Source organism: Sminthopsis crassicaudata, chromosome 2, assembly GCF_048593235.1.
Source record: "Sminthopsis crassicaudata isolate SCR6 chromosome 2, ASM4859323v1, whole genome shotgun sequence".
NCBI lineage: Eukaryota > Metazoa > Chordata > Mammalia > Dasyuromorphia > Dasyuridae > Sminthopsis > Sminthopsis crassicaudata.
The window spans coordinates 87796259-87814667 of record NC_133618.1 but is presented as its reverse complement, the minus strand read 5'-3'; the positions used below and the strand labels follow the sequence as shown (position 1 = coordinate 87814667).

At 36.4% G+C, this 18409-nt stretch overlaps 1 protein-coding gene across 5 annotated transcripts in view; it reads left to right on the top strand.

The window, feature by feature from the left end:
- The window catches only part of SRBD1 (S1 RNA binding domain 1), a 302637-nt gene extending 291218 nt beyond the window's left edge, over positions 1–11419 (top strand). For all 5 annotated transcript variants that reach the window (XM_074286722.1, XM_074286726.1, XM_074286723.1 and 2 more), the window contains 2 exons: positions 5547–5731; positions 10542–11419. In XM_074286722.1, the coding sequence (XP_074142823.1) occupies positions 5547–5731; positions 10542–10831 (475 nt within the window). In that variant the 3' untranslated portion in view covers positions 10832–11419. The remainder of the gene's footprint in view (positions 1–5546; positions 5732–10541) is intronic.
- The last annotated feature ends 6990 nt before the right edge of the window (positions 11420–18409 follow it).

Here is an 18409-nt window from a genome sequence, read left to right as displayed (position 1 = left end):
TGACCCCAACTTGGTGTTTTCTATTGATTTTTGTGGTAAATGCCCTTAGGCTTTGGATGAGAGTGAAAATGATTTATAAAGTATTCACAGAGCTTAACTAGGCTACTTTCTCCCCCACATCTGTAACCACTATAAACAGATTTCTAAAATATGGAAATGACTGGTAGCATCTAGTCTCTCAAAACCAGAAAGATCCAAGTTAGCCTGCTGTATTAAGTGTTTCTGATATTGAGGCCAATACTTATGCAATGTTTGGGGAAATTTTTGCCCCTGTACCAGCTCCTGGCCTGATAATGAAAGATTTATGTATGGCCTGACACCACTTAAAATTACTGTTCAGCTCCTCTAGAGAGTTAATGCCATAGACAACTCAATAATCTATAGCAGCAGTGCCTGAATGATTTTGGTAACTTCATGGTCAGTTCAGCCATTTTCTTTCCAAGGTTGTATTACTTTTTAAATTTATATCTTCTATTTTTAAATCACCTTCTTTTCCAAATATATGCCACCCCCTTCCACTGCTCAAAGGGCCCATCATTCAAACAGGAGTTCTTAACCTTTTTCATGTCATAGCCCCTTTGGCAAGGCTGGGGAAACATGGAACTCTTCCAAAATGTGTTTCTAAATGCCTAAACTAAATTCATAGGATTTCAAAAGAAACCAACTATATTGAAATACAGTTATGAAATTCACAGACTTGTTAAAAAAAAAAAAAAAACACTTTACCCTATATAACAACGAATATGAAAAAAAAGAAAAAAAATTCTGTCAAACTAATAGTCCTTGAGCTGAGTCTGACTGTGTGACACCCATACCCCAGTCCCAGACCTCTGCAAAACAGAGTAAGAAGGGCATTTTTTTCCTCTTTCATTTGGGATCAAACTTGCTCATTATAATTATTTAACACTTAGCTTAATGTTTTGGAGGGGAGGAGGAAAGGTAGGGATGCTCTTTACATTTGTATTGTTATGGTCATTGTGTGCACTGCTTTCCTAGTTTAGTTTTCTTTACTTTGCATCAGTTCCTAAGCTTCTTTATGTTCTTCATCGAAGTCACTTTTTTATTGGAGAGTAATTATTTTGATTATATTCAGTTACCAAGATTTCTTTAGCACTTTTCAATTAGCATTTATATTCCCCCCCCAAAAAGTGATTAGAAAAATCATAATATCAGTGTATATTATAATCTGGATGTGTATGATATCTTTATTCCAAAGAGCTCAAATCTGTTTCATTCATTCAACAAATTTTTATTAAATTTTTGCAAAGCATAAATCACCAGGTTAAATGCTGAGAGAGTTAAAAATTCAGAGAGGACATACTTTCTACCTTCATGGAGTTTATTTTTTGAGTATACCACAAACATACAACTAAAACACAATATTTCCTGATTTCATTAGAAGATACAAAACAAGTATATAAGTGCTCTGCCTCCTAGGAAGTACCAGATAAATATCTTGGTGTGAAGCAATAGGGTTTGGAAGATTATCAGAGAAATGTGAGGTTTCTTTGAAATTTGGCTTTAAGGATTGGGGTAGGAATTCATTGGGTTAGCTGGGAGGTAAGACATTGCAAGTCTCTGGAATAAACACAAGCCTATAGATTGGACAATGCAGTAGGTATTCAGGAGATGAAGGGGAAAAGGTAAGAGTGGAAAGGTAGAATGGCCCCTGATTGTGGAAAAGCATAACATTTTGTCATTTATTCTCATTGTTCTTGCCTCATCCTTACTTAAGGGCAGATATCTTACCCTCATTTTTCAGGGTGGCACAACTTGTGGTCTCAGAGGTTAAATCAGTAGCTATTCATACACTTACAAACAAGCAAATGAGGGGCATAGATAATGCTGAAAGCCAGGTCTGTCTACTCTCAGTTTGGTGCTATCAGCACTGAATTACTAGTCCTTGTATAATGTAGTTTGAAACTACAGCTAAACATGGGTTATTTAGAAAGTTGAATAAGGAAGTTGGCTTTTGGTAAAGATTGTCATATTACATCTGCCATGTCAGTCAGAGCTCAGACAGCTGTTTCCTGTCATTGGAACCTTGTCATGCCACAGCCCATCCATCAGCAGCAACAGTTAGCAGCTAACCTTCTCAGCTGTGCAGTGGAGATTCTGTGCATGAACACACACACACACACACACACACACACACACACACACTCTCTCTCTCTCTCTCTCTCTCTCTCTCTCTCTCTCTCTCTCTCTCTCTCTCTCTCTCTCTCTCTCTCTCTCTCTCTCTCACACTGTCTCTCACTCACACTACAAGTTTCAATTCAGATCAACATAGATTGAGTGCCTCCTGTTCTAGGTACTGGAATTTGAAATGTGATAAATTTTCTTATTCAATAGGAAGGTAAGGCATATAAACAACTATAATACAGTGAGTTAGTTCAAAGCGCGTTTGGAAAAGAACAATCAAAATGCAAAAGTAGCGTTTAGTTGAAGTTTTCTTGGCGAGAATGCTGAAGTGATTTGCCATTTCCTTCTCCAGTTCATTTAACAGATGAGGAAACTAAGGTACACAGAGTTAAGTGACTTACCCAGGCTTATATAACTAGTAAGTATCTGAGACCAGATTTAAATACAGATTTTCCTGCTCTAAGCCAGGTGTTATGGGAGCACATAAAAGAAAGATCTATCAGCTGCAGTGAAGAAAGTAAGAAGGTGTGAGGCACATGCATAGGCACAATTTTAAGTGAGGCTTTGAATGATAGGTATTAATTCAACAGGAAATGATGAAAGAAAAGATATCCTAGGCAAAAAGAACAACATGAACAAAATAAAGAGTAGACATGTGTTTATCAGAAAATGGCTAATAGTCTAACTTGGCTGAAACAGAGATTGTATCAAAGGGGACAGTGGAAGGTAAAAGCTAGAAGGGTATACTGGAGTCAGACCATAGAGAACAGTAAGTACCAGTTGAAGAAGTTTGGACTTCATTCTGCTAAATAAGAATTCCAAATGATGTTTTTTTTTTTTGTTTTTGTTTTTGTTTTTGTTTTTTTTTTAATTTCCATGTCTGTTTTAGATTTCATTAGTCCATTAGGTAAAACACTTCAGTATCCTGAGTGCAAAGTGTTTTAAGGAAAGATCTTCGTAAAGATTTTTTCTGAAAAGCTACTTTTATTCCCATAGCTATGGAGCAAGACCTGAGGGAAGATTTGATCATGGACAGTTTGCCAATATTTAAGTAGCAAATTAAGAATCTTCTCTATACAGAGGAGAATAATAGTTCCTTCTGGAAACCAAGTGTCTCTCTTCTAGTAAGATACAGCAAACACAGCCATGAAATCAAAAGTGGTCCTTTAGTAATGCTATATCAGCCTGACCAAAGGGTTATTCCCCAGTTCTGATTAAGGATGGGGTTTCCCACCAGGTTACTTGTTTTTTAATTCATGTTATTGCAAAATCTTTTAGTCAGGGAAGAAAGGATTTGAGGGTGTCATTATCTGCCTAATTACTGACTTGACATTTTTGAAATGCCATTAATCAAGTAAAATTAAATTAAAAAAATTTTTTTTGAGATTTCAGAGATCTAGAAATACCATTATGTGAGCTCAGCATAATTACTGAAGGAATGACCTTTGATTGGAATGAACCTGGGTTCAGATCTTGTTTCTGTGATTATGGGCAAACCACTTAATCTGTTAGTGTTTCCAGGGTACTCTCTAGAGCTGTCAAATGAGTTACCTCAGTGGAAGTGCCAGAATTTCTCCACACAAATAAAATCATGAATCTGGGCATTACCGGGCTTTCACCATCTTTAAATATTAGTAGTGCAAATTTCAAGAAAGTAAGCAATAGTCCACTATTCAGATGTAGAATATATTTTGGGCTCATTAATGAAAAAAATACATAAACCAACTTATTGCTTAACTTCAGAGATCGAGCAATTCAGTTGAATCCATACAACCAAAGGGAAGTGGTAATTATAGTGAAAGAATATTTACTTTATCATATATTAATGATATATATGTAATGTTAATAGCTGAGTAATTATTTTATACCTGTTACTTAATCATTTCACTTTCTTTATATTTCATACCTTTGGAATGATAATTAAGTGTAATTTATTTTTATAACAATGAATATAGTTAATATAGATGATATAGTTTAGATTATGTAGGATGTGACTTGATGCCATTAAAATGATTTTTGATTTCCAGAATATGTAATCTCATCATGTGTACACAAAGTCACTTGTGTTACTCTCATTTGGGTGTTGTAATGCAACTTCAAAAACTGAGTATATGCAATATATTTGTTTGGTTTTCATAGTTAATTCTTCCCTCTCTCCATCTTTCTATTCCCCTTAACTAATTTAGGTTGTAAGCAGTTTTCCTTAGAGGATTTTGAAAGCATGAGCTAAATATGACTGTTATGATGAATGGCTCTATTTTATTTGAATATCTATTTGATTATTAAATATGAATGCTAACTAGACAGGTGTTTCAGTTCAATTTATTTGAGAAAAATATGAACCAAGGTAGTCATTAATTTCTTATCATGGGCCCCTTTTTAAAAAATTTTAGTTGATGCATACTCTGCCTAATTCTAAATAAATAAATTTTAATGAGTTTTATGAATAAAGAATTCTTTCTAAATATATTTTTCTAGCTCTTTTACTAAAAATTGAGTAATTTCCCCAGTAGTCATATTCAAATTGATCTGTTATCTCATTGTTTCAGAAATTTCTTCTAGTGACAGATCACCAACAATATGTACCTTAGCTCTTAGCCATGTTTTCCCATTTCTTCACCAAAGGGAAGCTATCCACTGTCTTGGAGGGCCTTTTCAATTTCTTTTGACATCTTGAGAATACCAGTGAAGCATTCTGGTTGACTACTTCTCATCCATTTCCATAGATACCAGTACATCTTCTGATGACATCTTTTATTCTTTCAGAATTCTTCATGATTGTGTGTTGCAGCTTGCTTGCAGCATATGAAACCAAGAAAAATAATTATCAGTAATGTTTTAATTAAGTACCATTTTGTATTTTATACTGTACTGGATTCTGAGAGGGATTCCAACAGATATAGTTCTTGCTATCTAACAACAATGAACATAATGACAGTAGATCATTAATGATCATATGTCATGTTTTATGGCTTGCAAAAGTCTATGTGCATTTTCTCAATCGATGCTCACAATAGACCTATGAGGTAAGTACTATTTGTTATCTCCTTTTTCAAATGAGGAAAGTAAAGCTAGGAAAAGTTAAGAAACTTGCTCAGGAATACACAGCTAGTAAGTGTCTGAGTCAAAATTTCAAGCTAGACCTTTCTGGCTACAAGTCAATCACTCTTTTTTTTTTTAAACTGAGACTGCCAGATAAAGGAAATGTAGGAAGATTGAATTAAAGTCTAAAACATCCTGCACAGTTTAGGATACACAGAAAATGATCACTAAATTCTTGATAATGTATGTTGATCTTTGCACAGTTCAAAGATAAATGAAAATATAGGGGTAAGAAGGAAATTTAATTATGCTGAGTAAAATTATTAAGGCTTTTTTCTTTTGTTTTGTTTTAACCATTGAAGGTTTTTATCTCTCATTGGTGGCAACCTCTCTGAAATTGGAAAGCCTGAAATGCAACAAAAAATAAATTCACTTGTTCAAAAAGAAGGACTAGAAGGAATTGCTAAAAGTTTGGAAACAACAGTACATACATTGCAAATCATCATTGATGGTCTGAGTCAGCCTGAAAGCTTTGACTTCCGAACAGGTAAGAGATGAAAATTGTTAGCAATTCATATTTACATTTTTGTATTTCATTGTACTTATTTTTTCACACTTCCACATTTCATCACTTTCACATGCTTATTTTTTTCATTCGTGCATCATCAAAATGTCTCATAGGTATCTCCAACTAAAACATTCCCAAAACTGAACTTATCTTCCCCACAAAGCTGTCTTTTTTTCTGACCTTCCCTGTTCCAATTGAGGGCACTCTGATTCTTCCAGATACTCCTGTTTTCAACTTTGACATTATGCTTCACTCCTTATTCCTTCCTCACTCTACTTGTCAAATTTTATTCTTTCTACTTTCTCAATATTGCTTTCATCTCTCCTCATATGTCTATTCATACAGTCACATTCTAATTATGATCCTCATGAACTTTCTCCTAGACTATATCAGTTACCTTCTAATTAATCTCTGTCCCTCAAATCTCCCTCTCAGATCCATTCTCTGCCAAAGTAATTTTTTAAAAAGTTCTACTGTAACCATTATATTCCCTCATTTTATGTAGCCAATGGCTCCCTCTTGCCTCTTGGAGCAAATATAAACTCCTCTGTTTATTTTTTTAAAGTCCTTCACAAGCTGGGGCTGACCTACCTATTCACACTTAGTATGCATTATTCCCCTGCTCAATGAATTCCAATGATTCCATAGTAAGTCACTTAATACAGATGGCATAATTTAGATTATGTAAATATAAACACTTCACAGTGTCAATCTGAGTGATCCTGTGTTCAGGTCTTATATAGACTTTAGAGTCCTTTCAGCCAACCTGCAGGAGATGATGGTCCAGAAATCCCATCTGCCTATGATACTAAATTGGAGGTGGAGCAGAAATGGCAGTAATCCCATTTCCTCATGATTATATGTAGCCATCAACTTACTTTTCCCCCTCATTAGGAACTTGATTACTTGTGTTTATAAAAGCACTGGCATAGTTTGCACTCAGGGTTCAGGGTAGGCTGCATCCAACTATTTGTGGCCTTAACATGCAACACTTTTATCTTTCTTTTCCTGAGCTTGCTTAAGCCCAAACCAAGATTTCTTTTAACAGCAGCACTAATATGGCCTCTTTTTCCATTTCTGGATTCCTTGTATTTAGCTTTCCAGAAGCACCTCTTCATTTCCTTAATTTCCTTCAATTTTTCATTCAGATCCTTCTGCAAGAGGCTTTTCCCAGTCTTCTGTGCTCTAGCTCTTCCTGACTGCCTTTCCCAGCTCACTTTTCCATATACTCAGTATCATGTGTTTACCATCTGATTATCATCTTATCCTCCCCATTAGGGGTGAGGAGGTTCCTTAAAGACAAAGATTAGTTTTGCCCTTCTTTGTATCCTTGGCATTGATGGTGTCTGGCATATAGTAAATGCTTCATTGGATGTGTCTTGTCAGACTGGCTCTGCAGTACAATAGAATTGGCCATTTGCTAATCCTCACATGCAACACTCCTGTCACCTCATCCTGGCACTTGCTGTCTTTCATGCCTGCAATGTGTTTCCTTCTTCCTTTCTTTTACATAGTTATCCATGTAATAACCTTTTCCTTTCACAGTGCTGTTCGGGGAATCTTTGTGGCCCCCAGCTTCTAGTACCTTCCCTCCAATTATTTTTTTTATATTTGCATATCTATGTACCTCTTATAATATTCACTGCTTGAAAACATAGAATTTATTTTTATTTTTATTTTTTTGGTCTATATATTTGCAGTGCCTGGCATGTAGTAAGTGTTTAATAGTTGCTTGTTGATTGATGAATACTTTTTTCCCTCTGAACAAGGAAGGCAACTAAATAAATGTAATTAATGACTTATTCAGGTAGCATCAGGCCAGGGTTTCTGACGCTTCATTTATTTCAAATGAGATATCTGTAAAGTCTCAGTGTCTCTTGCACATATTAGGTACTTAAGAAAAGCTTATTCACTTTCCTTTTCCTTCTTTTTCTATTATATCCAACTGACTACACTCAGATATACATATGTGTCACCCTTGTCCCTAAGCATGTACTTATTTCTTTACTATCTATATGAATACCATCACCCATGTGACATTCAAAAGCTCCTTATAAAATAGTTCAGAACCTATTAAATGAATCCAATCTGCCTTCAGATCTTGCATGTAAAAAAAACAGCACTAAAGAAATTAGGTAATATTTCTGCATTTATTTTCTCCAAATCAACCAGTTTCTTTTACTTTTACCACAGAGAGTAAGTGTTCTTAAGAACTATATTAAGGGGGAAGAATGAGTATGAGCAAGAATGTACTTAATCATGTTTTGGAAAGTGTCTTAAGATTGCCAGCAATCATGATATGTATGGGCAGTGTGTTTTATAAGTTTTGGAGCCTGAAAGAATTTAAGTATTCATTTAGCCTAATCCCTTCATTTTACAGATCTAAGACTTAGAAAAGTTAAATAATTTATCTAGTCTTCCATTAAAATTCTGCTCTGAAGTTGTCCTATACTTCAGCGATTGTGCATGGAGGTGCCCATGGGTTCTCAGTAGATACAGTTCTGGCAGGTCCTATGAAGCTAGAAAAGATTGGCTTTGATGCGATATCTTTTGTTCATGAGCCAGCCTCACTAAGTTCTTAATGGCTCATCAACAAATAGTGATTTTTCTTTTAGCACAGCAATTCACAAATACCATATCTGTTAAGATTTAAGGCATTCTACTCTGTGTAAGTAGAGTGAATACTTAATCAGTTTTAGGAAATAATCAGTGATTTACTTTATCTTTTTTTCTCCATTTTACATTTTCTCAAATGTGCTTACTGTCTTGCCTTCAAACTTTTTTTCTCTTGTTCCTAAGTATTTTTCAGTTGATACAATCAACTTTATTTAAATTAATGCCCTGGTAAGATAACTACTTAAGAGTATTTATAACTTGGATTAGGGTCAGGAAGTAGCCTTGTCTATCAGTGTTAAAATGTTGATACTGCAGATTTTTCAAGGAGAACTTTCAGTTGTCCCTATGGCCCAAACATTCTTCAGGAACATGTCAAGTAGTTCTTGACTCAGGTTTTTCATGCAAAATTAAACTAAGCAACTGATCAGGAATCCTTAGGGAATCTGAAGCAGCTGGTTGCCTGCAAAAAAGGGGAGAGGAAAGACTTTTCAAGCATAGAACAATTCCTTTGGGGCCTAAGAGCCAGTTTTGTCTTTGGACCTGAACTGCTCTGTGGTTTTACTTTGTATGGATGTGCCCCTTTTCTCAGGATTACATTACAACAGGTTTTCTTGCTCTTGGAATTTCACTGCATCACCATCAAATAATGAGGTACATTTTCTCTCTGTAGAACTGTGTCATATAGAGTCTGTTCAAATTTCAGAGGTGTTTTTTGTGATAAGGAAAAAGGAATATGTGTGTGTGTGTGTGTGTGTGTGTTGTGTCGTGCGCGCGCTGCGCGCGTGTGTGTGTGTGTGTGTGTGTGTGTGTGTGTGTGTGTGTGTGTGTGTTCAAAGGAAAAACCTGAATTTTCTTGTAACTTTCAGTTGTGCTATGTTTAGTTGGGGAAGGGGGAACATGAGGGATTGAATGGACTGATAGTTTGAAAAATAAAAAAGAGAACTAACCAGTTGTTGAGGCAAATGTGAAAGACTTCAGTGTGCTATCAGAATGGAACAGGACAGCTGTGGACGAAGAGGAGATGAGAAAGAGAAGGTGATAGAAATGAGGTGTCATAAGTGGGAATTTTGAATATAGAATGTGTTCTTTATTGCTAAAGTCAATGCTTGGTAATCCTAGAAAAAGGAACAAAAGGAACAGAGGGATAAACAAAATCCACAATTAATCCATAAGCTTTTTTCTACTATTCATGTGAAATGAATATTCCCATGTAACAATCTTTTTTACCTAAGCAACATGCTCACAAATAGCCAACTCAATATTAGTTTCATTCTCTTTCCCTCTTTCTGTTCCATGAAGAAGATAACCAGTGTATATAATAATAGTAACAATAATAATGAATGCTTTAAGTTTGCAAAATGCTTTGCAAACACTGTCTTCATGGCAACCCTAGGATTTGTATAATTATAGTCACCATTTTGTAGATGAGGAAACTCGGGCACACTTGTGCATTGAGTATCTGAGGCAGCATTTTAATTCAATCTTCTTGACTTGGAGTGCCAGTTCTGATCCTCTGAAGAGATAAAAATGCAGAGCCAAGGATTGCCCACAAGTGTAAATAAAATGATATTTTCTGAAAACCATTCCATTAATCTCTATGTTTGGGAGGCTCTCATTCACATTATTGCCCAAGGTTAGAATCCTCTTAATCAAGTAAACTCCTTAAAGACAAAGCCAGTCTCTTCTTTATCTGCCCCAGTATTCCAGGACCAATCTTTACAAAACATAGGAGGAAGTCAAAACATGTTGGATGGATTCATAAATGTAAGAATTTTGTTGGTAGATGAAGTCTCCAGTCAATTATTCACATTTTTCTTGGAGTTTAATGACTTTTGTGGGTATCATTAGAACAGAATCATATTCTTTTCTGTCCTTCATCTAGCAGTAAGTGACTCTGTGGCCTCTTCATTTTTTTTTTTTTTTAAACTCATTTGGTATTGTATTAATGTGGTTTTTTAATAAGTTTCTTCAAATTGTTCAATGTGCATACATCTATCCTCTCTCTCAACTAGACTGCAGTTAACTGAGAACCCAGTTTCTGCTCCTTATGGATTTTTTATGGGTTAGGCATACAGTGAGTATTCAGCAAATACAATAATATTGTAACTAGGAAATAAAATATTGTTATTGGTTTTGATTTTGTCTTGTTTTTTTTCCCCCTTTTTCATTAAAGATTTTGATAAACCTGACTTCAAGAGGAGCATTGTGTGCCTGGCAGATCTGAATGTTGGGACAGTTCTTACTGGAAAAGTTGAGAATGCTACTCTCTTCGGGATTTTCGTGGATATAGGAGTGGGCAAGTCAGGACTGATTCCCATCCGAAATGTTACAGAAGCAAAGCTTTCTAAAGTGAAGAAGAGAAGGAGTCTTGGATTGGGCCCTGGCGAGAGGGTGGAAGTCAAAGTAATCAATATTGATATTCCCCGATCTAGGATCACCCTAGATCTCATTCGTGTTTTATGAGCTTTTCACTGGACGCCAAACTTTTATTTAATTTTATTTTTACCCTCAGATATGTGAGAATTTACCCAGGGATTAGAAATAAGCCATGTTGTCAGAAGTTTCTGAACATGCCCCTTGATGCCTGTTGAATAATTAAGGAGACTGAATATTTTTTTCTTGAATAGTTTGCTATATATTCCCTCGGGAAACACACACCAGAGAACCTTACTTGGCCCATTTGGTATTGCTTTTCTGAGTGAAATTGGCTTGTCATTAGTGGATTCTTAAACATTTCTTCACTTTTTAGAAAACCATTTCACTTCCTGTACAATGCAAGTCTCCTTTCCAGGCCTGTCTTCAGGTGGCCTTCTGAAGTATAGGGTAGTCCTCCATAGAGTTGGATTCAATGGTATGAGTTATGAGTCAGGCATAAATCCAGTTTATGAGTTATATATAACATTTCACATGTGCTTTATAATTGGGGGTATATAAATCCTTTGTTCATTGCCACTTTAAACTAAAAATTTCTACAGATCCAAGAGTTCAGAAAGTTATTGGAAAAAAATCATATGTATTTTGTTCTCCATAATAAAACTTTCATGCAGTAAACTTGCTTTTATTTTGGTGATTTTTCAATGAAATTCAAAGAGGTCATAGCTGGAAAATATTCACTTATAGGAGAATATTACCAGGCATACCACATTTCTAAGAAAACGTCTTATAAAAGTACTGAACCATGATTAAAGGAAATGCTCTGAAAGAAAGAGCACTGTCCAGTGCTCTCAGAGGCTGTCTTTTAGGAATATGATGCAACAGCATCATATTGAGATAGGATACTCTGCAAACTTTTGTCTTTGGCAATCCTCCTCCAGAAAAGTTGTTATCCTCCCTCCCTACTCCTTAGGAAAGAATGTGGTTAGACCTGTGGTTTCACTGGAGTAGGGGGCTGATGCTGAAAAAACCCTTTTCACCATTACAGATTGGCACCTGCTCTGCAGTTTATAATCAGAGTTGCCTGAGAAGTGAAGCAGCTTATCCAGGGTCACAGTCAAGATGTATCAAGCAATCTATCGTGTCAGTCAGCAAGTATTTATTAAGCTTTTACTATGTACCAAGCATTGTGCTAAATTCTAGGGATACAAAGAAAGGTAGACATAGCTCCTTCCCTTACAGAGCTCACATTCCAATGGGGGAAACTGTATACAAATAACACTATATAAAAGATAGAAAGTGAAAATGGAAGGTGGGGGAAAGAAAAGTGGTCTGCAGAAGGAACTGACTCTTCAGGAAAACCAGGATCCAGAGATGAGATGGGAAAGTATTACTGGCATAAACAATAGCCATTTGGAAGATAGAATGTCATATGTGAGGAACAGCAAGGTCAGCGTATTTTGGCCAGAAAATATATAAGGGAAATGTACAGGAAAATTAAAAGATAGGAAGAGGAGACGTTATGATTAACTTTAAATGCCAGATACAGTTGACTCTAGAAATAATAGGAAGCTACTAGAGTTTATTGAGTGTGGGTCTGGATAAAGGTAGTGATGATCAGAAATGACATGGGCAGACCCACACTGGGAAAAGATCTTTGGCAGCTTTGAAATATCCTCTTTTCCCCTAAGGCTTGTGGGACTACACAATGTTGGCCCACAAAATGTTGTGGGCCAGGACATCCTTCTTAATTGCTATTGCTTTCCCTTTGAGAATACCTTCTATCTACTTTCTATCTAACCTACCTCTGTCTTCAATCACTTATTGAGCTTATTGTACTACAGTACCTTAATTTGATATATGGTTTCATAGTATATACTCCTGCCATTATTTTGTAACTTATGTTATAATTATATGTATGTATATATACTGTAATTATATGTATGTATGTAGATATACACACATATGTAGATATATTCAGTGTATTTCATATAATAGATTAAACTTTGAATTCTATGTGTCTTTATGTAGTTGACATTTAGGGACAGTTTCATGCCTTAGGGTAGATACTTCAATCACTTGCCTTTGAATCCCTTCTCAGTCAGAGCCACCATGGACTGTTTGGCCATTTACTCATATTTGTTGCAGAACCTAAACTTGTCTAGCTATAAAAAGGGGAGTGGCTGATCATAGGATCAAAGATCATCAGGAGGAAAAGGAATTTCAGACATCATCAAAACCAAATCCCCCTTTTTTAAGAGAAAATTAGTGGCCTAAATGTAGTACTTTTTTTTTTTTTTCCAAATAAATCAGAGTTACTTTGGGGATTCATAGAAAATAATTGGAAAGGAGGATTGAACGGATTCACCTATTCATATTATTTCCTACATCGAGGAGTATTTGTTTTCCAAATGTATGATTTTGTGATAAAATAGCTGATATTCTCACAAGAAAAAAAAAGCTACAGGCATAAAACTCATGAATCCCACTGAATTGCCTCAGAAGGATAGAGATGAATATTTAAGAGACTAGAGTGGAGATAGAATGCTTCTTTGGTGTTATCTCAAGTTAGGGTTCAGATCAACTATAACAAGGAAGGGAGGAAAGGTGATAACTCCCCAAAAGACTATTGAGAAGAATACAAAACCAAATACTGAGTAATATCACCAGAGATAACTAGTAGAAGGTTGTGCCTGGAGTATCAGCACCTCTAAGTGTTAGTACCCAAAGGGCTTACAGGTGCTTCCCTTTTATACAAAAAGGTCCCATCTCTAACACACATTAGATATATAGCAATATTTTATTTCCTAGGGGTTTATCTCAAACGGGATGTCCCATAGACTTCTTAAGTCAAAGTAAGCTTTGATTTCCCCAAAAAGCTTTTCCTACTTTTGAACTTCTTTTTTCCTTCCAGTGATCCAGGCTTAAAACCTGGGTATCATTCTTGAATCTTCATTCTACCCTCAACCTGATTTCCCAGCAATTCCCAACAATAGCCTTGCCTTGTTAGTTCTATCTTCATAATTTCTCTCCTATCCCTCCCTTCCTCTGACCACCATCCTAGTCCAAGCTCACATCATGTCGTATTGGGGCTATTGCAGCAGTCTGCTCCTTGGTCTCCCTACCTTCTCTCTCCCTACACTAATTCATCCTTCACTCACCTGTCAAATTGATCCTCTCAAAACTGTGGTCTGGTCGTATTTCCCCATCCACCCCCTACTTCCACTCCACCCCACCCCACTTACACAATAAACTCCATATTAAATACAAAATCTGGTTTAGCTTTTGTTCAGTTGTGTCCAACTCTTCATGACCCCATTTGGGTCTTGGGGTCTTGGCAAAGATTGCCATTTCTTTCTTCAGCTCATTTCACTGATGAGGGAACTGAGACAAACAGAATAAAGTGGATCTTCAATCCAGTTATACTTTCTTCCTTGATATTGTTTGAACATGACACTATTTCATGACAAGGCACTTTCGCTAGTCTTCATCCATGGCTGGAAAGTTCTCTCTTCATCTCTGCTACTTCTCTTCCCTGACTGGGTCTCAATGAATGTCTTGCCTTCTGCAAGAAAGCCATTCCCAGACTTCTTTTACCCTAATGCTTTCTTTTGGGGATTATTCCCAATTAAAACTGTATATATCATATTTGTAACTACTCATTTTCATGTTGTCTTCTTCTGTTAGAATGGCAGCACCTTGAGAACAGGGTTGGTGTTTTTGCCTGGCAGCATGCTTGTTGACTGTATAACTGATTGATGCTGACTCTGTGATGCTTAGAACATCATTTAAACTATCTGCGTTGGCTGAGGAAATTCCTTTCTAGAGCTCCCTCTAACAAAAGAGGCATAGATTTAGTCCAATTCAGACAACCAACTATTACACAAAGCAATCAATACACTTAATATAATTGATTTCCTCAAGAGATTAACAGAAAATATCAATTCTCAAAGAGATTGTGCAAGTAAATGGTCCATATAAGATCACTACCAAAGCTGAAGGTCATGCTGGAGCTAGCTTGTGCTACTTAGGACAGCTGATTGTTAAACTTTCATTAGAATCATTTATACCTTGGAAATCAAAAAATGCTGCAAATGTAGCATTTTAAAATAAATGATTTTTATTGATTGTCTAGACTTAAGAATATGATGGAAAAAATGCAAATTAAACTTAAAAGTGTGTACTTTTTACTTCTCTCCTCCTTTCCTCCTCTTCTCCTTTCCCACCCCACAAGCAGCTGATTTTTAAATTTATACTTACCAGCATGTCTTTGGATATAACTAACCTTTAAGACTGAGAGATATTGGGAAGGACAGCCACCCTTTCCATGGCAACAGTTGAATCCAGAGAGAATTGGTCTAGGGGGACTCTGGGACAATATGGCAATGTTTGCAAGTGGCTCTTTACTAGTAAGGGGGGAAAATCTCCATTAGAAATTTATGGGTAGAAGTGTTCTAAGACCTAAGGAAATGGCAGAAAGATCCTAGCTTATTCACTGAATTTGGAAAAGGAAAACAGCAGGGCACGCACATTAATTATTTATTGTGATAAAAATGAATCTGCTATAAAAAAAGGATGTTTTAGTTCAGGCTTTTTTTTAACTTGGAACCTATGTACTTGTTTACATTTTTTAAAATAACTATTTCAATATAATTGGTTTCCTTGATCGTGTGTGTGTGTGTGTGTGTGTATGTGTGTGTGTGTGCGTGTATGTCTGTGTGTGTGTATATATATATACACACACATATATATAAATAAATTTAAAAGCATTATTTCGAGAAGGGATCTATAAGGTTCAGTTCACCATAATGTTAAAAGAGTTTATGAGACAAAAAAAGTCAAGAATGTCTAGTTTGGGTTAAACATGATAAAACATTTTTTGAAGCTATCAGCTCAATTCAACATGAATATAGCTTATTGTAAGTGCTGGGGAAATCCTAACCCAATGGAGCCTTTTAAGGAAATATCCATAGTTTTGGATCAGTAATCAGAATGCTTTCATTTTGTACAGACTAGGTGACATTGAAGTATTTTCAAGCCAACTAGAAGAACTTGTCCAAAATGTCACTTGGTCAAAGCCCTTAGGGTCAAGCAGAACTAAATTGGAAGAATTGGTACTTCTCTTTCTCACTTCGTTTTAGCACCATGGTGGTTAAGAAACTGCTAACTAGCCAAGTCTAAGTAACTGAGTCCATAGTGAACAGCAGACTCCAGAATGTCAATGTAATCTGTTCCACAGGAAGAAGGGTATGGATTACTTCACACTTCTTTATGTAGAAGATGTGCTGCAGATGAAGGGGGAACATATGATCAGGGAGACAGGGGGAAAGCCAAAACCAAGTGTGTTCTTTAACCTCTGGAGAAAGAAATCGCTAAACCTCTTTCCAGGAAAGTTTTATTGTCTTACTCTGTCTGTCAGTAGGAAACTGAGCAAGCATCTCAAGTATCCCCAAATAATTTATAAAACAAAGATCCTCCTCATCCTAATGAAAAGAAGAGAGTTGTGGATCTAAGTGTTACAGATCAGCTCCCTCTGGAGAGAAGCTAATAAATTGGTCACTGCCACAGATCCCATCTAATTTGACAAGTCCTGACTGGGAAGCCAGCTCCAGAAAGAACTGGAGGAGAACTGGAGGAAAGAGGAAAGGATGAGGAAGGAAAGAAAGAAGAAGAAGGGAGAAGGATATGGGGAAGAGGAAAGGAGAAGGAAATTTGCTAACATGGCTTCAGTTTCTTAAGAATTTGAGTTGGAGCTATTGACCTCCAAGAATATGTCTAATTTTGATTATCTTATGACTTGTGAAAATTTCTGATTTCTGATAAATCTCCCAATGTCTCACTTTCAGGATAGGAATTGTGTGAACATAACCAGGGAAATTCCCCCTAGCAGAGCAATGTCAGATGAAATGAGTAAATTTGAATGTCTTCTGCAAGCCAGAAGTTTCCCTTAAGGGATTATTCAACAGTTACCTTTGTCAAATGACTGCCCATTTGTCTTTCAGTAGAATCTCTAGATGAGGGAGTGAATGTCAAGCCTAGGTCCTGATGAATATGTTTATTCCAAAGGGTTAAAGTAAGTTTGCAAAGGTGAAACTTAGAATGTCAAGTTGGAATTTTGAGCACTTTTTGAGGGTATCAAAGGCTAAACCTTTCTGATATTTTGGTGAATGGGATGAGATGAGTTGGGTGTTCCATTAAATTGAAGAAGCAGCAGAAACACAGAAAAATTGTCTTACCAAGGTTACATTATTCAACTGATGGCCTAGAGTCCCCAGATCTCAATATACATCTACCAGAGTCAATGTTGAAGGTTGTTCTCACGCCTCTCAGATTCATTTTGCTACTCTGCAATGTTTCTTCTATGAATCACAGATTATACCTTGGGTCTAAGATGTATCTAGCTGTGGATATAGGAAAAATGTCTTCCTTCCTGTGTAACCACACAACAAAGCACATTAGCCCATAAACAGGCGAGATGATTATCATTTAAATTACAACATGCCTGAAATTTCTTCATCCAAAACTTTTATCAGCCTCCAGCCTTACAGTACTGTCTTAAGGATTCTCCACCACCCCCTGGAAGGAAAACAGACTTCCACTTGCCCTATCTGTATTTTTACCTGCACCACTAACCTAAAATAATTGCAGAAGATAAAGTCTAACCTTGTTCTCAGAATCATGACTCAGTTCCTTATCATTCCTCCAACTATGTACTTAATAATCATTCTAGAAAACCTTGATAATCCCCAAAACCTAAGTTTCAGATACTTTTGTTAATATTCTGGAAGGATTCCCACCACTTAATCAGGTAAGTTTCTCTTTCCTGGAATTTCATAGTTAAATATATATATAAGTACAATATGACTTGCACAGCACTTGTCCAGGACTGGGTTCAAGTACTCAATGTTCAGAGAAATGAGTGTAGTTCCCAGGCCTTTCCTATTCCTGGTCCTCCAATTAGCTACCCCACATTATAAATATTCTGTGAGTCACAGTTCTTTCAAACCATAGCTTGTGAGCCCCTCTCCCTGTATTTTACTTTTGTCAATCAATCAGCCATAGGACACAGCTCATAATAAAGGTCTTTTAATTAAGTTTCATTGTAAATAAAGGAACCAAAGAACATTCCCTCCTATAAACTTTGATGTCATTCTTCCTTGAATATGTGTACACATAGTGGGAAAAGTGGACCTTTAAAGAAAATATAGGTATAGGTAGAAAACAAAGTCAAAGAAATAATGCATGTCACCAGGACATACACATGGAAAAACAACTCACTCCAATTCTCACCAGCTACTCTGCTTTTGAGCTTCTTTGAAACCTTGCCATCATTTTTTGCTTGCTCAGGAAACTCATCATTGGGAACTTTCATTATACTCTAAGATGGAATCTGCCTGATACCCACATCTCATCCATACTCTTTGCCCCTCTGATTGGAGGGTAATCATTGGGTTCCAAGGCATCTGTTAAGATAGGTTTTCCTCTTCCTTTCCCACTAGCTATAAAATCTTTGCACTTCTTTGGAATTCTCCACTATGCCCCCGCCCCAGGCTGTGCCCCTTCTCTTTCTCTCCCCTTTTTTGGCTTTTTTTCCCTGTCTGTTATCTTCCTCCATTAATCTCTTCAAAGGCAAAGACTTTCATATTTGCATCTTCAGAGTTTAGCCCA